General features: G+C 41.2%; 1 protein-coding gene across 3 annotated transcripts in view; it reads left to right on the top strand.

Moving 5' to 3' along the window:
• The window catches only part of NFATC3 (nuclear factor of activated T cells 3), a 141,194-nt gene that overhangs the window by 17,621 nt on the left and 105,538 nt on the right, over nt 1-18,035 (top strand). The window contains exons 2-3 of one of the 3 annotated variants that reach the window (XM_072117782.1): nt 2,662-2,859; nt 16,746-17,859. In XM_072117782.1, coding sequence (XP_071973883.1) covers nt 2,662-2,859; nt 16,746-17,859 — 1,312 coding nt within the window. Of the gene's footprint in view, nt 1-2,661; nt 2,860-12,188; nt 12,237-16,745; nt 17,860-18,035 lie in introns of all 3 variants that reach the window. The other 2 variants (XM_072117784.1, XM_072117783.1) reach the window with 2 other exon arrangements.

The raw sequence follows: 18,035 nt of genomic DNA on the forward strand, positions 1-18,035 counted from the left end.
AAATTTCAGAATTTCAAATCCATTTTTGTTTGCTTCTGGAAAAATAATAAAAGGGTTAACAGACTTCCTAAATGCTGATTTGAATAGGTTGAGATGTTAGGTTCATAAAATGGTGTTACTTGTGGGGGTATATAGTACAAAAGCCTTTATAGAGCACTTCCAAACTGCATTGATCACCACAAATTTTACATTTTTCAAATTTTAAAAAAATCTGAGAATTTGCTACTAACACTTGAAACCTTCTCACATCCGTAAAAAAAAATGGGAACGTAAAACAAATAATGGAAATAAAAAGAAGACCAATGGCAAAAGGTTTCTACCCCAAAAAAATTGTGGTGTGACATTTTGTCTAAAAAGTATAACATTTGAAACTTTGAAAATTGTAATTTTTTTCAAATTTTTCCTAAATTTGTGAATTTTTACCCCCCCAAAAAGGAACGGATCACCGAAATGATACTACTAACATAAACTACAATGTCTCACAAGAAAACAATCTCAAAATCGCAAGGATATCTTAAAGCGTTGAAAAGTTACTACCACAGGAAGAGACACTGGTCAAATTTCTGAAAAAAGGACCGAGCCTTAACCTACAAACAGGCTGCGTCCTTAAGGGGTTAAAGGGAGCCTTTCACCATAACCCCCATTTTTTTTATTATACACATGTTACAGAAGTCCATTACATAACAATTGCATAGTTGCTTTTGTCATGTTTGTGAGTAGCATAGTTTCCCCATAATCATATGGGGGCAGGAATTTAAAAATCGCCATCTGCTCCTTGAACTTTTCCCCAGCCAACACGCTTCAGTCCCTCCCTTTGACTTCATGGATGGGCTGCAGTTGGAATGGGGAAGGGACACCTTCTACCTATCTGGCACATCAGCCGAAGGGACTGAAGAGTGTTTGCTGGGGAGAAGATCATGTAGCTCCTGCCCCTTGGAGCTTGACAGGGACCCTGGTAAAACACACTTTATGCTTATGAAGAACTTGTACTACTCACAAACATGACAAAAGCAACTATGCAATTATCATGCTATGGGCTTTTGAAACATGTGCATGGTGAAAAATGGGGGTTGTTGTGACCTTTATAATTTTTGTCTTGAGACTTTTTCCTTCACTTCTTCTGGTCCATGTTGAATGTGGTACACCAAACAGCACAGTGAGTAGCTGTAGCCTTCTATAGAGACCGACATCTGACTACAAGATTGTAGACACCTGTGATGCTGATTAGTAGAAACATTTTCTGCTTCAAAATGTACACTTCAAAATGGTGGTATTTAATATTCCATGCTGTGTACTGGGAAGTGGGAAAAAAAAAATTCCAAATGCAGTGAAAACGCATTTGTGCCATTTTCTTGTGGGCTTGGACTTTACAGATTGCAATGTACACCCCAAATTACATGTCTACTTTATTCTTTGGGTCGGTGCAATCACAGGAATACCAAATTGTATAGGTTTTATAATGTTTTCATACATTTACAAAAATTAAAACCCCTGTTAAAAAAAAAAATATATATATTTTTGCCATCTTCTGGCGCTAATAACTTTTTTTATACTTTGGTGTACCGTGCTGAGGTGGTGTCATTTTCTGCAACGTTTGATGACGTTTTCAATGCTACCATTTTTACGACCTTTTGATCAGTTTTTATAATTTTAAAATGGCAATTTTCGCCTTTGGGAGCTATTTTCCGTTACAGGGTTAAACGCAGCGAAAAACCGCTTTTGATCGGGCATTTTCGGACATAGCGATACCTAATGTGTTTATGATTTTGACTGTTTATTTATATTTGTATAAGTTCTTGGGAAAGGGGGTGATTTGAATTTATATTTATTTTTTATTTACTTTTTTTTTTTTACTATTTTTTAGACTCTCTAGGGTACTTAAACCCTAGGTTGTCTGATCGAGCCTATCACAAACTGCCATACTACAGGATTTTCCTCCTCATTCATTACAATGTGCTGATCGCACAGTGTAATGAAAGGGTTTACAATGAGACAGTCTTGGATCTTCGGAAGACCCGTTGCTGTCATGGCGATAGATTGCTGCTCCCGCGCCAAAGCACCGTCATTTTAAGCCTTTTCAGTCCGTTTAAAATGCATCCGTTTTCAGAAACGCATGCGTATTTGAAAACGCAAGCGTTTTTGTCCGTTTTTCCCAATCATCTTAATAGATAAACAGGTTGTAAGCAGCCAAATGCATGGTAAACTGATGCTTTTTTAAACTGACTGAAAACGCATGCTTAAAAACGGACCAAAAATGCCTTATGTGGCATTACCCTGAGCCTTTTTTGCAATATGCACACTTACTGGCCCATGAGCCCTCTCCATGCACCTGCACCCGGCATGTGAGGTACTATTACGTCACATGTTGGTAAGGGGTTAAAACAGCTGCTCAACTTCCAGCAATAATGAAAAATGCATGCTAGCCAAACACATTCGTTTTGGTTAGGCGTTTAACAACACTTTAAAAAATCGCAAAAAGTGAATGTACCCTAACTAAGAACACAGAAGCATATTAAACGCAAATCTGGGGCTGAACAGGTTAAAGTTATCAGGGAACAGGCAGCCTGCACTAAGGAATGCTAATTACAACTGATATGACTGGACACATGGCCACAGCATCTCCACTGAGGGAGAAGTTGAACCTTTTTTTTTTTTTTTTAGCTCTGGTCGCACAAGCAATACAGAAGTCCCCTACAGGTCCTGGACCAGCGCTGAACGGTCTACTCTCCGGCAGTGATCATGGCATCGGCAGCCTGCAAAATAGCCATAACGGACACATGGCAAGAGCTTCGTCATGGAGAGTGGACCATGTGTCTTCCGAGGTCCGGGACTGGGGTCAAAGAAATTGCACTGATAAGGGTCAGTGAAGTCAGGAGAACTGGAGGCAGGGAAAGGTAGACTTAATTTGCAGTTACCTCAAAAGCAGCAAAGAATCTCCTTGCCTGTGCTTACACACAGCATGTACTGCCTTCTCTCTGATTGGTGAAGAAGTGATCACGTGCTCAGCATCACACAGCAAAGGAATCCTGGTATTGAACCGTTTTGCCTTTTGTTATGTTATATAGAATTTGTTATGTTATATAGAATTGTTTCCCCTAAATCCCTTCCTCATCCAATCCCTACCCTTCCTTGGTTGAACTTGATGGACAAGTGTCTTTTTTCAACCGTATAAACTATGAAACTATATAATCGAAAAGGTACCAAAATTTTGATGCATCGTGCAACCCTTCTGCAGACACAGAACTGTAAGACCAAAAAAGAAACTTGCCTAGGGGGTAAATGCTTGTTGCAAAATGCTTATTTCCTAGGGGGGGAAAAGGGCTCGTTGCCTTGGGGCAGTGGCCAATAGCTGTCAATAAAAGTACCCCCCTCTTCAGTCATCACAAAACATAAAGCAAACACACATACTTGTCAAGCTTCCTAGCCAAATCCTCTTCTCCAGCGTTCACAAGATGTGATTGAATTGTGTTTTGAAATGCACACCAAGTTTTCCTGCTAAATAAGCGTGTGTTAATCATTTAAATGCAAGCGGTGCATGTGTGGCATCATCTTGAACCTTTGAAGGGTTTTCCCACAAACCATAGTTGGGCCCTATTAATGGGACAGGACCTCACTTGCTGATCAGTGGGGGTCTCAGTGTTGAGAACCACAGAGATCACGAAAACGAGGGGTCCGATGGGGTCCCACCTATCCCCGTCGGACCCCTTGTCGCTCTGTCAGACTTATAGAGCAGACAGCCGCTCTGCTCCATTAATCTCTATGGAGCTGACGGAAATTTTTTGAGCGCCGCGCTCGGCAATCACTGTCAGCTCCATAGAGATTAATGGAGCAGAATGGTCATGCACGGCCATCTGCTCCATTAGTCTGACGGAGCGACGAGGGGACCGAAGAGGGTGGTATGAAACTGGGTATAGACCAGATGCTACATCATGCAAGAAAACTCATTGCCTACCATTGGATCCAGGCTGTTCCTCCTACTAAGCAAAAGAATATAAACAAAATGGATAAGGTTGGAGAGGGGGTGTATCTAAAAAGGAAGACGGAGAGGCGGTTTGAGAAAATATGGGGGACCATGGCTCGATTTGTCAGGTTTATCATCAGCATATTTATGTAGGAATCCATTTTTACTGACGTGATTTGTGTTATCAGCAGTCAATGGTCTTATTTACCATTCCTGCATTGGCACCTTTACTCCCCTGTATATCCTTGTGTAAGATGTTGTATCTCCCGATTTGTATACATTTTTTGTCTCTACTTATATTGTATGCTGTCTCTTCCTGCTCTACGTTTCTCTTTTGGGGGAAAGAGGATGGGTGGGGATGTGTGGATTTCTTTTTTTGGGTGTTGTAACATTTTAAGAAATGTTTAATTAAAAAGGATTGAATAAAAAAAAAAAAACATGGCTATCAAATCGGAGCCTGGATCTATGAGCAAGTGGTGCTTTATTTTGATGGTAAATTTCCTTTTAAAGTTTCATTCTCTGAGTCAAACAGATGGTATTCAAAAAATCCAAAACATGTTTTTACAAGAGTAAGATAAGAAATAGGGTTTCATGTTGTATCATGTAGTTTCATTCTCAAACTTTGGCTTGTGAACGGATTCCAGTGTTGCTTAACCCTTTCATGACTACCATACAGCTATATATTCACATGCCCCATGCATATAGACATCATGATTCTTGGGCTATATTGTCTGTCTACAGTGTCATATTCTATGAGGGATTTCTGTGTGTGTGTGTTGGTGGTGGGGGGGGGGTGTTTGACACTGAACCAGAGCAATCTACTGTTAAAGTTGTAGTAAAAATAAGATTTTTAAAGGAAATTACCATCAAAATTAAGCATGATACACCAGGGACACTTACATTTGTTATCCACGACTTTTTTTTTTTTTTTTTTTAAACTGTATTTATTGAGTAATTTTCAGTTTTATGGAAGAACAAGACCCCCACATAGGGTCATCAATACAAACATTGGGTCTGGGACCCATAGGAGAGAAGGGAAGGAAAAGATAAGAGGAGGTTCTATCAGGTCACTATGTTTTAGTTCCGACTGACCACCCCAGTTCTCTCCAGCCGTTAGTGAGATCCTCTACCAGCTTTAAGGTCAAGATCTATAAAGTATTGGCTGGTAAAGTGACATCTTTGCAAGGTAGTTATACCTAGTTCTGGGGGAAAGGATGGGTGGGGTGTGAAAGAGGGGGGAGGGAGAAACACAATATAATTAACACAAAATAAAACCAAAGAATCATGACACTTGCTCATCATCTCGTTTCCAGAGGTTTACGGCCCCCTGCCCCCCTCCCCCCCAGCCCAAGCTTGGTATATTATAAGATGTTACCTCTACTACCATTTCTGATCCAATTCAATCAGGTTCCACAGGGGCATCCCCCACACAAGCTTTCTCTCCTGGTACCACACTGTGTTCACAAAGCAATTTTCTGATATCCTAGTTTCATAGTTTATACGGTTGAAAAAAGACACTTGTCCATCAAGTTCAACCAAGGAAGGGTAGGGATTGGATGAGGAAAGGATTTAGGGGAAACGATTCTATATAACATAACAATCAATGTTATTTAGGTGTAAAAAGGCATCTAGACCCTTCTTGAACCTGCCTCATCTCTGGTGATAGCATGCTAATAAAACTTTCCTAAGAGGTGAAGAAAAATTGTACTTGGCATTTCCCTACTTCTATCCAGTCCATACGCAATATATATGTGATCTTATCTGAAAACAATCTGAAAGGGGGTGCTGTGGGGTTGAGCCAGATTTGGAGGCTGCATTTACAACCCAATAAACAGAAATATAAAACAAGATTTTGGAAACTAAAGATCAGGCTAGTTGTTCAGAAATGACGGCGCAATGAGAGAAGGGAAGGAATGGGAGTCCAGTTTTCCTTATAGTCACAAATTGTCTAAGAAGCTTTTCCCTCTGCATCAACGTCTTTCAGGTATTCAATGTAGATGTGGGACAGTACCTTAAATCTGGTAAGCGATGTAATAACAAGGTAAGATCATCAGGTTCTCCATGTGTCACTGGCTCTGCGATGTTCACGTGGATCCCATGTTTCCACTTGCGGTATGCAGCGGGCGGCTGTGTGAGTTACTATTTCCTCCAGATGGAAACTCGATCGCAGCCCTTTTGGTTCCGCTTTACTCCGTAGTGGTCCGTATAGGAAAGAAAGGGATACGGAAAAAATAGTGCAGCAGAGCTTCTATTTAGTGAAGAAAATGTTTTAATATTATACTCGCAAAAGTAGATTAAAAAACAGGCCTTAAAAATAGATTGTGGTGCACGTTCGGCGTCAAATCTTAGACAATTTGCTTTTACAACCCGCTGCTGCCAATAATCTCTGGTACAACGTTGAATTTCTGTATCTACATACCCAAAAATAGCCCATTGCAGATCTCTAGGGACATAATTTGTAAGATATTTAGATGTAAAGGCTATAATTGTTTGCCAGAACGGCTAGATAACCGGGCATGCCAACATACAATGATAAAGGCCGGCTGCTTCCATAATGACCTCTCCAGCATGCAGTTGTGTCGTATATACCCATGTGAAACCCTCAAGTTGGAGTGATGTAGAATCAATGCCACAACTGAAGGTACATCTCCTGGAAGCATGGCAAAGGCAAAGATCTATAGGCATTAGCCATGGCCTTCAGGAGCTGTGATGGGGTAATAGACAGGTCATCTAGCTCCCACTTAGTCAAGGGAGCAGACAAGGTTGTATAGTCCAGCAGGGGGTAATATTTTGGGGGGTAATGGTGCCTCATCATGGGTCTATGGTGATGAGGTGTTAATTTGATCTCTGAGTAAATGATTAGTTCTCGTCTGTGTGGTCAGGCAGTCATATGCAGCGTGTAATAAGTTGGTTAGGTCTACGCCTGCTGCAAAATATAGGTCTTTGAAAATGTCTGTGTAAATTGAGGTACTGTGTATCCAATTCTGAATCGCCCTCAAAGTAGCTGCTAGACTCGAAGCCCCGGTTAAGCTTAGGTCGAGGTAGAGATTGAGGTTGAGATTTCCAGTAGAAGTAGTCAATATTATTTAAATCTTGAGGTGAAAGAGTCAAGGGCAGAAAAAATGGCATCTATGAAGCCTTGGTGTTAGATGGTGGAAGGCAGGACCGCAGCAGTGGGTGAGCATGTGGCGGTGATGGGACAATTGTGCTGGGGTACAGGGCTATCCTACTCCTCTCCCTCCGGTGTTTGCCCAAAGCTGGCCCCCTGATTCTGGTATTTCTATCTCCGTGTTTCTATGTTTTCCTCCATGTGGCCACCACTGCTCCCATCATGTTTTCTCAGGGGTTGTCTTATGTGGTGGGACCTTGTGTCAGGCCTCAAGATGGTTCAAGAATCGTCTTCCCCTCGCCACAATGAGCCGAGTCTGGAGGGGGCTTCCCACTTTATGTGGGCAGAGCCGTGCTCTTAGAGAGCGGTTCAGGGCCTCCAAGATGGCCGACCACCAAGAGGAAGTCGCACGATGTCTCGGATCGGACCCCAGGTTTTAAACGTGGCAGATCCGGCACAGCAGGGGTTACTTCTCCGATGGTGTGGGAGAGGTTCGGTGCCCAGAAAATGGCTTGGGGTGCCAAACAGGGTGCTTTAGCAAGCAGGCGGACTCCTTACTTCTAAAATAAACTTTTATAATCATGCTAATGAGCCTGAGGGGCTCTGATGGGTGTAACTAGATCCCCTCCGTGCTGCAGATTGATGGGCTGTTGAGCCTAGGGGACATTGAGCAGAACTTGTCTGCCCCTAGGGGGAGGGGAGACATGTTCTGCTCATTGTAACAAGTGAAAAGCATCACTGAGGGGAAACACCCACCAGAGCCCCTCAGACTCATTAGCATAATTTTCAATGTTTGTTTTAGAAGGAAGGAGGTCTTGGGCAAACAAAAATAAAAAGATTACCACAAGTACTTGGATCTAAGTGTCCCTGGTTTATCACGCTTGATTTTGATGGTAGATTTGCTTTAAATATTATTAATTTAATCGTGGGATGCTGAAAAAAAATGCAACCTTTCATCTTCCTGACCCTGTTTTTTCAACTTTTTATGTGGTTATAACCTTTGAAAGCTTTGTACACGTTGTACTTCAAGTGCACATAAGATCATCCCAGATTTTTCAACAATCTGTGAAAAAAAAAATGGAAATCTGGCGAAAATTTCACAAGGGTCAAAATAGAGGTGTAATTGTAGAATTTTACATTTTTATTTTTTTTTTTAAAGTAAAAAAAAAAATTCACAAAGGATTAAATGCTAAAATGCACTGCAAAGTTAATAACCAATTTCTCTTGTGTAGCCCCGTATGTGGTGGTAAACGCAACCGCATATTGAAGGGAATGAGCAGACATTGATGCCTTTGAGGAGTCCCTGAGGTACCAAAACAAACCCCAAAAGTAAAACCCCTTTCTTGCAAACTCAGCCCTTAACCGATTTTTATCAAGGTATAAAATAAGTATTAAACCCCAGGTGTATGATCGATGGAATCAGTCCACAAAAAAAGAAATATTGAATGATTGTTTTTAACCAATATACTGGCTTTTGGGGAAAAAGTGACTTTTGGCGGGCAGAATTACTGAATTAATGGAGCTCAGTGATGCATTAATGGAGCTCAGTGATGCATTTGGAGAATCCTTGAAGTACAGGCAGTCCCGGGTTAAGTACAAAATAGGGTCCGGAAGTTTGTTCTTAAGTTGAATTTGTATGTAAGTCGAAACTGTATATTTTATAATTGTAGATCCAGACATAAAAATTTTGGCCCCAGTGACATTGGAGTTTAAACTTTTTTGCTGTAATGGGACCAAGGATCATCAATCAAGCTTCATTATAGACACCTTACAACTGATCATTGCAGTCTGGGACTATATTAAAGCATTCAGAAAGCTTCACCAGAGGTCAGAGGGGTCTGTCTGTAAGTCGGGTGTGCTTAAGTAGGGGACCGCCTGTACCGTAAATGTGAAAATCGGTGACCCCCACTTTTGGAAACTATATACCTTTAGCTGTTTTTTGAGGCATATTGAGCACAAATAGAAAATTGTAAAAAAAAAAAAATAAATAATAACAATTTATAACGAGTAAAAAGAGAATGCTCATCAGTTTGCGGAGCAATGCTCCAGGCAGGGCTTGGAAGGGAGATCGCAGCATTTACCTGAGTAAAGTTGCTGTCAAACATTTGTGCTACGCTTGTGCTGGTTTTTGCAGCAGAAATTTTTCTTTTGTGTCGCTATAGTTTTTTAGACATCAATAAAAGCTTCCAAAAGTCATCAGAAGTTAACCAGTCCCCCCACCCACTTTGCCCAAATCAAACACTACTGGTGCCAATGAATTCTGCTACGTTTGTACTACTTTTGTTTTGAAGATCTAAACCAATTTGTAAAGGTCAAAAGGTGGCACTCAGAGCCCTTTCTGTGGGCACTCAGGCCATCACCAGAGATGACTCCAGGTATCTTCCTGCAGTCCCAGACAGCCCAGGACTTGCTGTGCACAGAGGTATTTTAAAGTGACAGCTCTACCTGGGACTATTTTCTGCTTTATTGGTGTCCTCAGGGTGCTGGTATCAATGAAAACTGTGACAGAGAAGGGAGTATAAATCACAAATAGAATTTCTGTGTTGGCACTTTGCGATAAATAAGCAGGTCTTTGTAGTTTGGGCACTCGGTCTCTAAAAGGTTCGCCATCACTGCCCTAGGGGGTCTGAAAAATAGTAAAAATAAAAAGGTAAAATTATATTTAAAAAAACCCCAAAAATTCAAATCGCCCCCTTTCCCTAGAAGTCATATATAAATGAATAGTAAAAATCATAAACACATTGGGTATCGCTGTGTCTGTAAATGCCTGATCTATCAAAATATAAATACTGTATATACTCGAGTATAAGCCGACCCGAGTCTAAGCCGAGACCCCTAAATTTACCATCAAAAACTGGGAAAACCTATTGACTCATGTATAAGCAGAGGGTGGGAAATGCATTGGTCACAGACCCCCCCCCCCCCCCAGTATATAGCCAGCCTGCCCCCAGTAGTATACAGCCTGCTGGTCATCGGGGAGCGGCGATCTGTCGCCATGGTAGCGTCGGGTCCCACGAAGACCCGAGGCTACTTCGGGTTAACTCATGCATTACAATGTGCTATCAGCACATTGTAATGTATGAGGAGTAAAATCCCCATATACTGCCATACTGTAGTATGGCAGTATATGATAGGATCGTACAGACAACCTAGGGTTAAAGTACCCTAGGGAGTCTGAAAAATAGTAAAAATAAAAAAAAGTTAAAAAAAAAAATAAAAAACCCTAAAAACTCAAATCACCCCCCTTTCCCTAGAACTGATATAAATAAACAGTAAAAATCATAACCACATTAGGTATCGCCGCGTCCGAAAATGCCCGATCTATCAAAATATAATGGTTTTTCATTACGTTTAATCCCTTAACGTAAAATCGCGCCCAAAGTCGAAATGGCATTTTTTTTGTCATTTAAAAAAAATTTAAAGTGATCACAAGGTCGTACAGACATTGTAAACATCCTCAAAATCCGCAAAAAAACTACACCACCCACAGCTCTGTACACCAAAGTATAAAAAAGTTATTAGCGCCAGAAGATGGCAAAATCCACCCAAAAAATTTTGTACAGGAGGTTTTAATTTTTTTAAATGTATGATAACATTATAAAACCTATACAAATTTGTTATCCCCGTAATCGTACCGACCCCAAAGAATAAAGTAGATATGTCATTTGCACAGTGAAATCTGTAAAAATCCAAGCCCACAAGAAAACGGCACAAATGCGTTTTTTTTTACCTATTTCACTGCATTTGGAATTTTTTTTCCCCGCTTTTCCCGCTTTCCCCCGCGTTCCAGCTGTTGTCACACAGCTCTGGACATGGAAAAATAAAAGTTATGGATTTTTGATCATGGGGAGTGAAAAATGAAAATAAAAAAACAAAAAAGGGCCAGGTCCTGAAAGGGTTAAATGGCACCACAAAAAAGTAGTTTGTCCCGTAGATAACAAGCCCTAACACATGTTTGTAAACTTAAAAATAAAAAAAGTTATTGCTTTATGAATGAGGGAGTAAAAAACTAAAAAGGGCTGAGTTGTGAAGGGGTTAATGAATTTTATTAAATATTTTTGGTAATTCTCTGCACTGAGAATACAGCAGAATTGTGCTCAATGCACAAGTGCTGAGGAAGCGGGGGGGGGGGGGGGGCTCTGCTGAACTAGGCAGAACTTGAAGTGACAGCGCACTTTCAGGGCTAGAGATGAAGAGTATACACCTGGGACTGAGGCAACACAGAAAATGGGGTTAACTGAAATGGGAACACTGGGAAGCTTTTTACCTATATAATTAGAGCGCATAGTTTGGCCACATCTACCTGCATTAAGATCCAGGGGATTGTTTACCCTGTTAATCATGGTTTTACTAAACATGTACGGAAAGGGCTCTCGGGCTGAAAACTTTCCATACAAGAGAGTCGTTTTCTGCATTATATAGCGCGCATCTGCCGTTGGTGCCAGCACTGTTTGTGGTAGTGATCCTACTGTGGTTCCATTGCCATGACAACTGGGAGCCTCTTGGAGGTTTCCCAGGTCTTTCATTCTGCATTCTCTATCACAGCCTGCCGCAAAATTTGAGAACCAGATTTTTCAAAACTTACCGTGAAATCTCTGCAGAAGACCCCTTCCTTAAATGACCATTGTTTTTTTTTTCAGTCACCAATGTTGGGCGTTTCATGGTACTTGGTAAAATCAAAAATCTATCAAAATAATGATGCCATGTAACATACACCATTACAGAAAAACGTTAAAATGTATGAATGGCCTGCAGTCAGCAAAGGTTCACTTCCATACCCTAAATATGCAGCAAATATCATGTGGATATATCTGCAGTTTTTCATTGTTAGGCCTCATGTACATCTGTGCACTTTGCGAGCCACAAACCGGAACTTTATCCCTTGTTACGGCGCACCGTGGGCATGGTGGCCTATGCACCGGCCTTAAGCATGTGCACATATAAATCAATGGCTAATAATTTTAAGAAAATCGTAATTAAAAGCAGGAATCATTATGTTAATTTTAGACAAAATCATCACTTTTAGAAAATATGTAAAACAAAATAATGTGCAGTATATTAGCTTTGGGTCATATAAATTGATTGTTGTACAAAAAATTCTTTTTTGCATTTCTGCAGTTTTGATGAATTTGTGAAGACATGTCCATGTAAACCTAGGCATGTGTGGTATGTATAAATTCTGTATACCTTGCACGTATTTTTATTTTTTTAGGCACTTTATGTTGGTGGTCTTCAAGCATCACAAAATACTGACAAATACACACAATGTTTATTTCAAGTAACTAATGCAAAATTGCATGCAGGCTGTTGTGAACATACCGTAACTTGAGTTTTGTTTTTATTAACTCATTTTATTTCTATAAAATGTACAACTTGTTGCTTTTTAAATATAAAATAAAATAGCCTTGTACACATCTAAAAAAAAAAATAAAAAGCAAGAGGAGAGGTAGAGCAAAGATGCTGCATTGTGGGATGAATAAGCATGGTCCTGTCAGTGACCAAATGGTGACCAACCTCTTGCTTTATCTGCCTTGAAGCTGAGTCTAATTGAGGTTGCCTTCACTTCTCATAATACCTTTTTTCTCTCATTCATTAACTTGGCACAAAATCCAGTAGGATTCCTACAAATAATTCCACTGAACGCTGCAATGTATACATACAGAATCTATATGGTGACTTGCCTGGAGGGCACCAAGGATATGCAGAACTGGGAGTAGGTGTGATGAGCTAAAGCAGTGATGGTGAACCTTTTAGCGAGTGCCCAAACTGCAAACCCAAATCCCCTTCATTTATCGCGAGGTGCCAACCAAAAGTAGAGCAGTATCTTATTGCTCCCTGTTATTCAACAACGTTCAATCTTACTGGCCTCCTGAGGACACCAAGAAAGAAAGGAGGGAAAATTTGCATCATTTTAGCTTCTTTCCAGTGTCCACTGTACACAGATTCATGGGGCCAGCAGGAGGTCCTTCAGAGGTAATTTGGCCCTGTCTACACATTCTCCCTCTTCCTACAGTCCCAAGCAGCCAAGTTATTTACTTTAAAATATCATTGAATGCAGCATCGTTTAAGTTGCTTGGAACTGCACGAAAATTCTTTGAGTCCTATCTGGTGTGCTGGGTTGATCGCCCTGATGCCCAGAGAAAGACCTTGGAGTGCCGCCTCTGGCACCCGTGCCATAGGTTCGCCACCACTGAGCTAAAGCCTGCAGACTCCCTGAGAAGTCATTGGAATGACTACAGCAGGGAGGTGGTTTGGATTTTTTTTTCAGGATATCCTCTGTGACATGTTTGGGAGAGGTTTGCAGAGGGTTGGAATTTTTAAGGAGTTTACCCAGCCATGATATATGCTATCATCCCCACCCCTTCAACATTAGGAATAAATTTTGGAACAATTGTGCTAAGCCACTGACATGTCGGAACTCGTAAGAGGCAGTGAGTGGAATACCCAGGTATTCCAAGTGACCTGGCAAGCACTGGAATGAAAAGGACGTCTGCAGGTGTTAGACCGCAGGAATTAGTCAGAGGGGAATGTCAAGTTCAGTTCTTAAAGAGAACCCGTCATGCAAAATAACCCCCCTAAACTAAATATATTTTTATAAACTGCCATTAGAGAGCATTGCCTCTATCCCTTCATTATCCCTCTACATGCCTGTAAACCTAAGCAATGAGGTCCTAAAGCTGTATGCAAATGACCTGTGAAATGTCCAATGAAGCATTAGCATATTCAAGCTGTCCACTCTATTCATGAGTGGGAGGCACAGCCACACCCCCAGTGCATGACTGACAGCCTGTATAATGATGTGAGGCTGTATAATGATGTGCTTCCTGGTGCTGGTGGTCATGCCCCCTGCAGCCTGTGTGTGTGTTTAGGAGAGATACAACAGCTCCAGGCAGCCATGTTACAGCAGAACATGTCAGATTCATGTGTAGCTGATGTCTGTGTCTCTCGCCTGTATATTAGGAGGATGCAGCATGTCAGCAGATGCAGCACTTACACTAGCCATGCTTTACTATACATTACACACAGACATGAGCAGGGGGAGGAGAGGGGAGGGGTAACAGGGGTGACATCACTGCCTCTGACCATGTGACCAGCCTCATTTACATGATAAAGAATAGATGATTTTACAATGAATAATGTATGAAATAACTAGATAAAGGCTGGGATGGGATCCTTGTGAGCTGCTCCAACAGGTAGAGGTGACAGGACTAGTGGCAGAGACCTGATGACAGGTGTCCTTTAAGACTTGGTTTCATAAATCATAGGGACTGATGCAGACCAAAACCTGCAAAGCTGAGGATATGGTAGATATGGAGAAAGGTAATAGGATAGAAAATAAATCAGTTTATGCCCTTCACATCCGGATTATAACAGATAAAGAGACTCCAATGCCAAAATAAAATGGAGAGGGTATAAGGTGTATCACTGCCATGTCCCACACTATATCTGATAATTAGCTGAGAAAAAAACCTTTATGCCAGACAAAGGTCTGTGGATCTGCTTAAATCTACCTTAAAGGAAATCATTTGATTTTGTTCATTATGAACCAAACATACCTTGAGAATGCTGTATCTACACTGTTGCAGAAACAAGGAGACTCTGACACTCCTGTGGCTGCCTCGGCGCTATTCCTCACCCTAATTATGCACTGCACCAGCTCTGTCCTGCGCAGCGTAAGCCAAGAATACGTCATTGCTGTGTTGTTCCTGACAGGCAGAAGTAATCAATCCCTGCAACATCGTCCAGCTGCCGTGTATGAGTCATCCAGCTCAGGTTGATTGGTCCTGTCTGGACAGTTCAGGAAGCTATGTGTGATGTGTTTATGTAGGAAGCCTGCATGAAACCCAGCTTTCACAAGGTCCTGAATTTTATCATTTTGTTTTTTGAGCAAAACCACTAGATTTAGGGATTAAACAATAATGTTTCTGCATCGGTGTAGTGACAGCACTCTGAAGGTATGTTTGGTTCACAATGCATAAAAAAAAAAGGTAGATTCCCTTTGAGTCGCGTCAGGAGTGTGGCAAGAAAGCTCCAGTGTTCCAAAACCACAAATGAGATTTTTCTGACAAAAATGAATGTATTGTCCAGAAATATTACAATTTGTAGACCGCACCTTTTATTTTGTTTTAACCCATATAAAACACTTAATGGGTTAATAAACTTCTTAAAAGTGCTTTGAGGGGTGTAGTTTCCATAATGGGGTAATTTATTAACTCTGCTATTATTTAGGCCTCTCACAGGCCGTTGACAGATCCCTCTGGATACAGGTTTTGTTGTGTTTTTTTTTCCCGACAAAAATTAGAAAAATGGCACCCAAATTCTAAGCCTCATAATAGTCCCGTTGTGCATCCGGCGCCCCGCCCCGTCATAAAGTGGGCTCACCGCCCCGTTGTGCATCCGTCCCCCCGCCCCATCATACAGCTGGCTTCCCGTCTCGTTCTGCCAGCACCGACCGCGGCAGTAACAGACAGGCGTCAGCTCATGAGCTCTCACCATACACCCTTCGCAGCTCGAGGACGATATAGTTCGTCCTCGGTTGCAAAGTTGTTAATGAAAGGTCTATAAATTTCTTCTACTCTGATTAAAATCTATATGCATTGTCAAAATTTATTTTGCTGGGAGGTTTGCTGGTGTTTGGAATTTTTATGTGCCGTTTTCATATTGATTATATGTGCATTTTAGCACTTGAGTATAAGAATAAATTTATTTTTAATGACTGTTCGAATGGTCTGCACTATGTATGTTCGTCTTTCTACTTAGCAACTCTGTAGACAGCAAAGCGATCACCGGTCTCAGTTTGGAAAACGCAAGCTGAGTCTAGTGTGAACTGTATTGGAGTAATAGAAAAGATGATGAGACTCCATGTGGAAGTCTCATCATACATATCATACAGTTTACCTTCCAAAATTGACTGCTAACAACAGATTCCCTGTAATATGACATGTAGGATCGCTGGATATGTATGCAAGAGAAATCTGAGCGACCTTTCCAGATATATATCCGAAGCATGTGTGCCCATGAAGTTAGGAAACAGATAGTGATGGAAGACCAAAGTCAACACAAAAAGCAATATAAATAGTAGTCATGAGGAAACTGGGCCGGGATAACCCAGTCAGACAAAAATTTAATTAGAAGAAGTAATCCAAACTTAGAAAAGTTGGAACATATCCCAGGCAGAGATCCCTGTGGATGTAGAACATGGCAAAATATGTCGGCAAGTGGTGATACCCTAGGGAGCAGTCATGGGAGAAGGTCAAGGGAATTTTGCCAGCCATCTGCTGCAATGTAGGTGCGCTCCATAACAGAATAGGAGACCAGTGGAATGGGAAAAAAGGGGGTGGGTTGGAGTAAATGAAAACAAAAACTGGATTGTTGGAAAAGCAGTAACTGAGCAGTAGGGGGGCATCTATCAAAAAAAAATCAGAGAAATCTGTAGATTGAAGGGAGAGAACCATGTTGGACAAGAGCAGGACACAACATTAACAGCATTTTATATGTATACGGAGTTGTATGAATGGAAGATAAGTGACCTCAATTTTTTTCACTATGGAAAATAACAGCACAAGCATAGGATAGTTTAGATTATTTTAACCTTTTGGCTTGGTTATTTACTGTGTTTACAAAAAAAAAATTGTCTTTTGGTTAAAGTAATTGCATTTCTCTCTTTCCTTACAGATCTTCAGCCTGATGACAGTGCGTCATTTTTTATCTTCAATGTAGACCATCAGTTACCAGCAGTGAACCAACCCATTTCCTTCACGCAGCATGGACCTCCGCATCCGTGCTCCATTCGTTCTCCCTCTTCTCGCTTTCAAGGTTATAAAACTTATGGCTCAAATGAAATGCAGGATTCTAAGTACAGTCCAAGCGGAGGTCCAAAGCCTTTTGAGTGTCCCAGTATTCAGATTACATCAATTTCCCCTAACTGCCAGCAGGATATTGAAACCACAGAGGAACTCCACAATAACTGTTCTGAAAGTGACTACAGTGAAAGACCATCCCGTGACCACCTCCACTTACATCTTGAGCCCTTTTATAGAGAACCATCATTAAGTCCAAGCCCTGGAAGCAGCATTTCCTCCAGGAGCTGGTTCTCCGATGCATCATCTTGTGAGTCTATTTCACACACCTATGATGATGTTGAATCAGAGCTCAATGAGGCAGCAGCACGGTTCACTTTGGGATCGCCATTAGCATCTCCTAGCTGTTCCCCTAGAGGCTTTCCAGGGGATGAAACGTGGCAGCAGTTGGGCTATGGTACGTCTCTATCACCCAGGCAATCCCCATGCCACTCTCCCAGAAATAGCATTACAGATGAGAACTGGCTAAGTCCACGGCCTACATCTAGGCCTTCATCCAGGCCTACTTCTCCCTGTGGAAAGAGACGACACTCCAGTGCAGATATCTGCTATCAAAGTCCTGCTTCCCCTCATCACTCTCCTACACCATCACCAAGTCCATCACCCAGGGGAAGTATCACAGAAGATACCTGGATCAGTTTGTCATATACTTCTGTTCCTAGTGCTTCTCCAGCCCAGTGCTTCCAGGAGACTGCTGTACCCCTAAAAACAAGAAAAACCTCAGAAGACCAAAGTGCCACATTGCTTGGAAAAGTTGATCATTCTGCTGACGATCAAGGTAATTTATCTCCAACCCGTGAGACGCCTACAGATGATAATTCAGGTTCCCCCCATCTACTTAAGAAGGACTCCTCCAATGATCAGTTTTTGTCTGTTCCTTCACATTTTACATGGAATAAACCAAAGTCTGGACACACTCCTATATTTCGGTGAGTACTCCTATATTTTGTTTCAAGTCTTTCTTTCTTACGTGGCCTTTCCATTTTTTTTTTAAAATCATGTAGCTGTATAATCGCTTGTTACTTTTTATTTATTTACATATATAATGTATGGATTAACTTTTAATAACTTATTTTTAGTGGAGGTTGCCTATATTAGGACATTC

The sequence above is a fragment of the Engystomops pustulosus genome, chromosome 7 (genome assembly GCF_040894005.1).
Source record: "Engystomops pustulosus chromosome 7, aEngPut4.maternal, whole genome shotgun sequence".
NCBI lineage: Eukaryota > Metazoa > Chordata > Amphibia > Anura > Leptodactylidae > Engystomops > Engystomops pustulosus.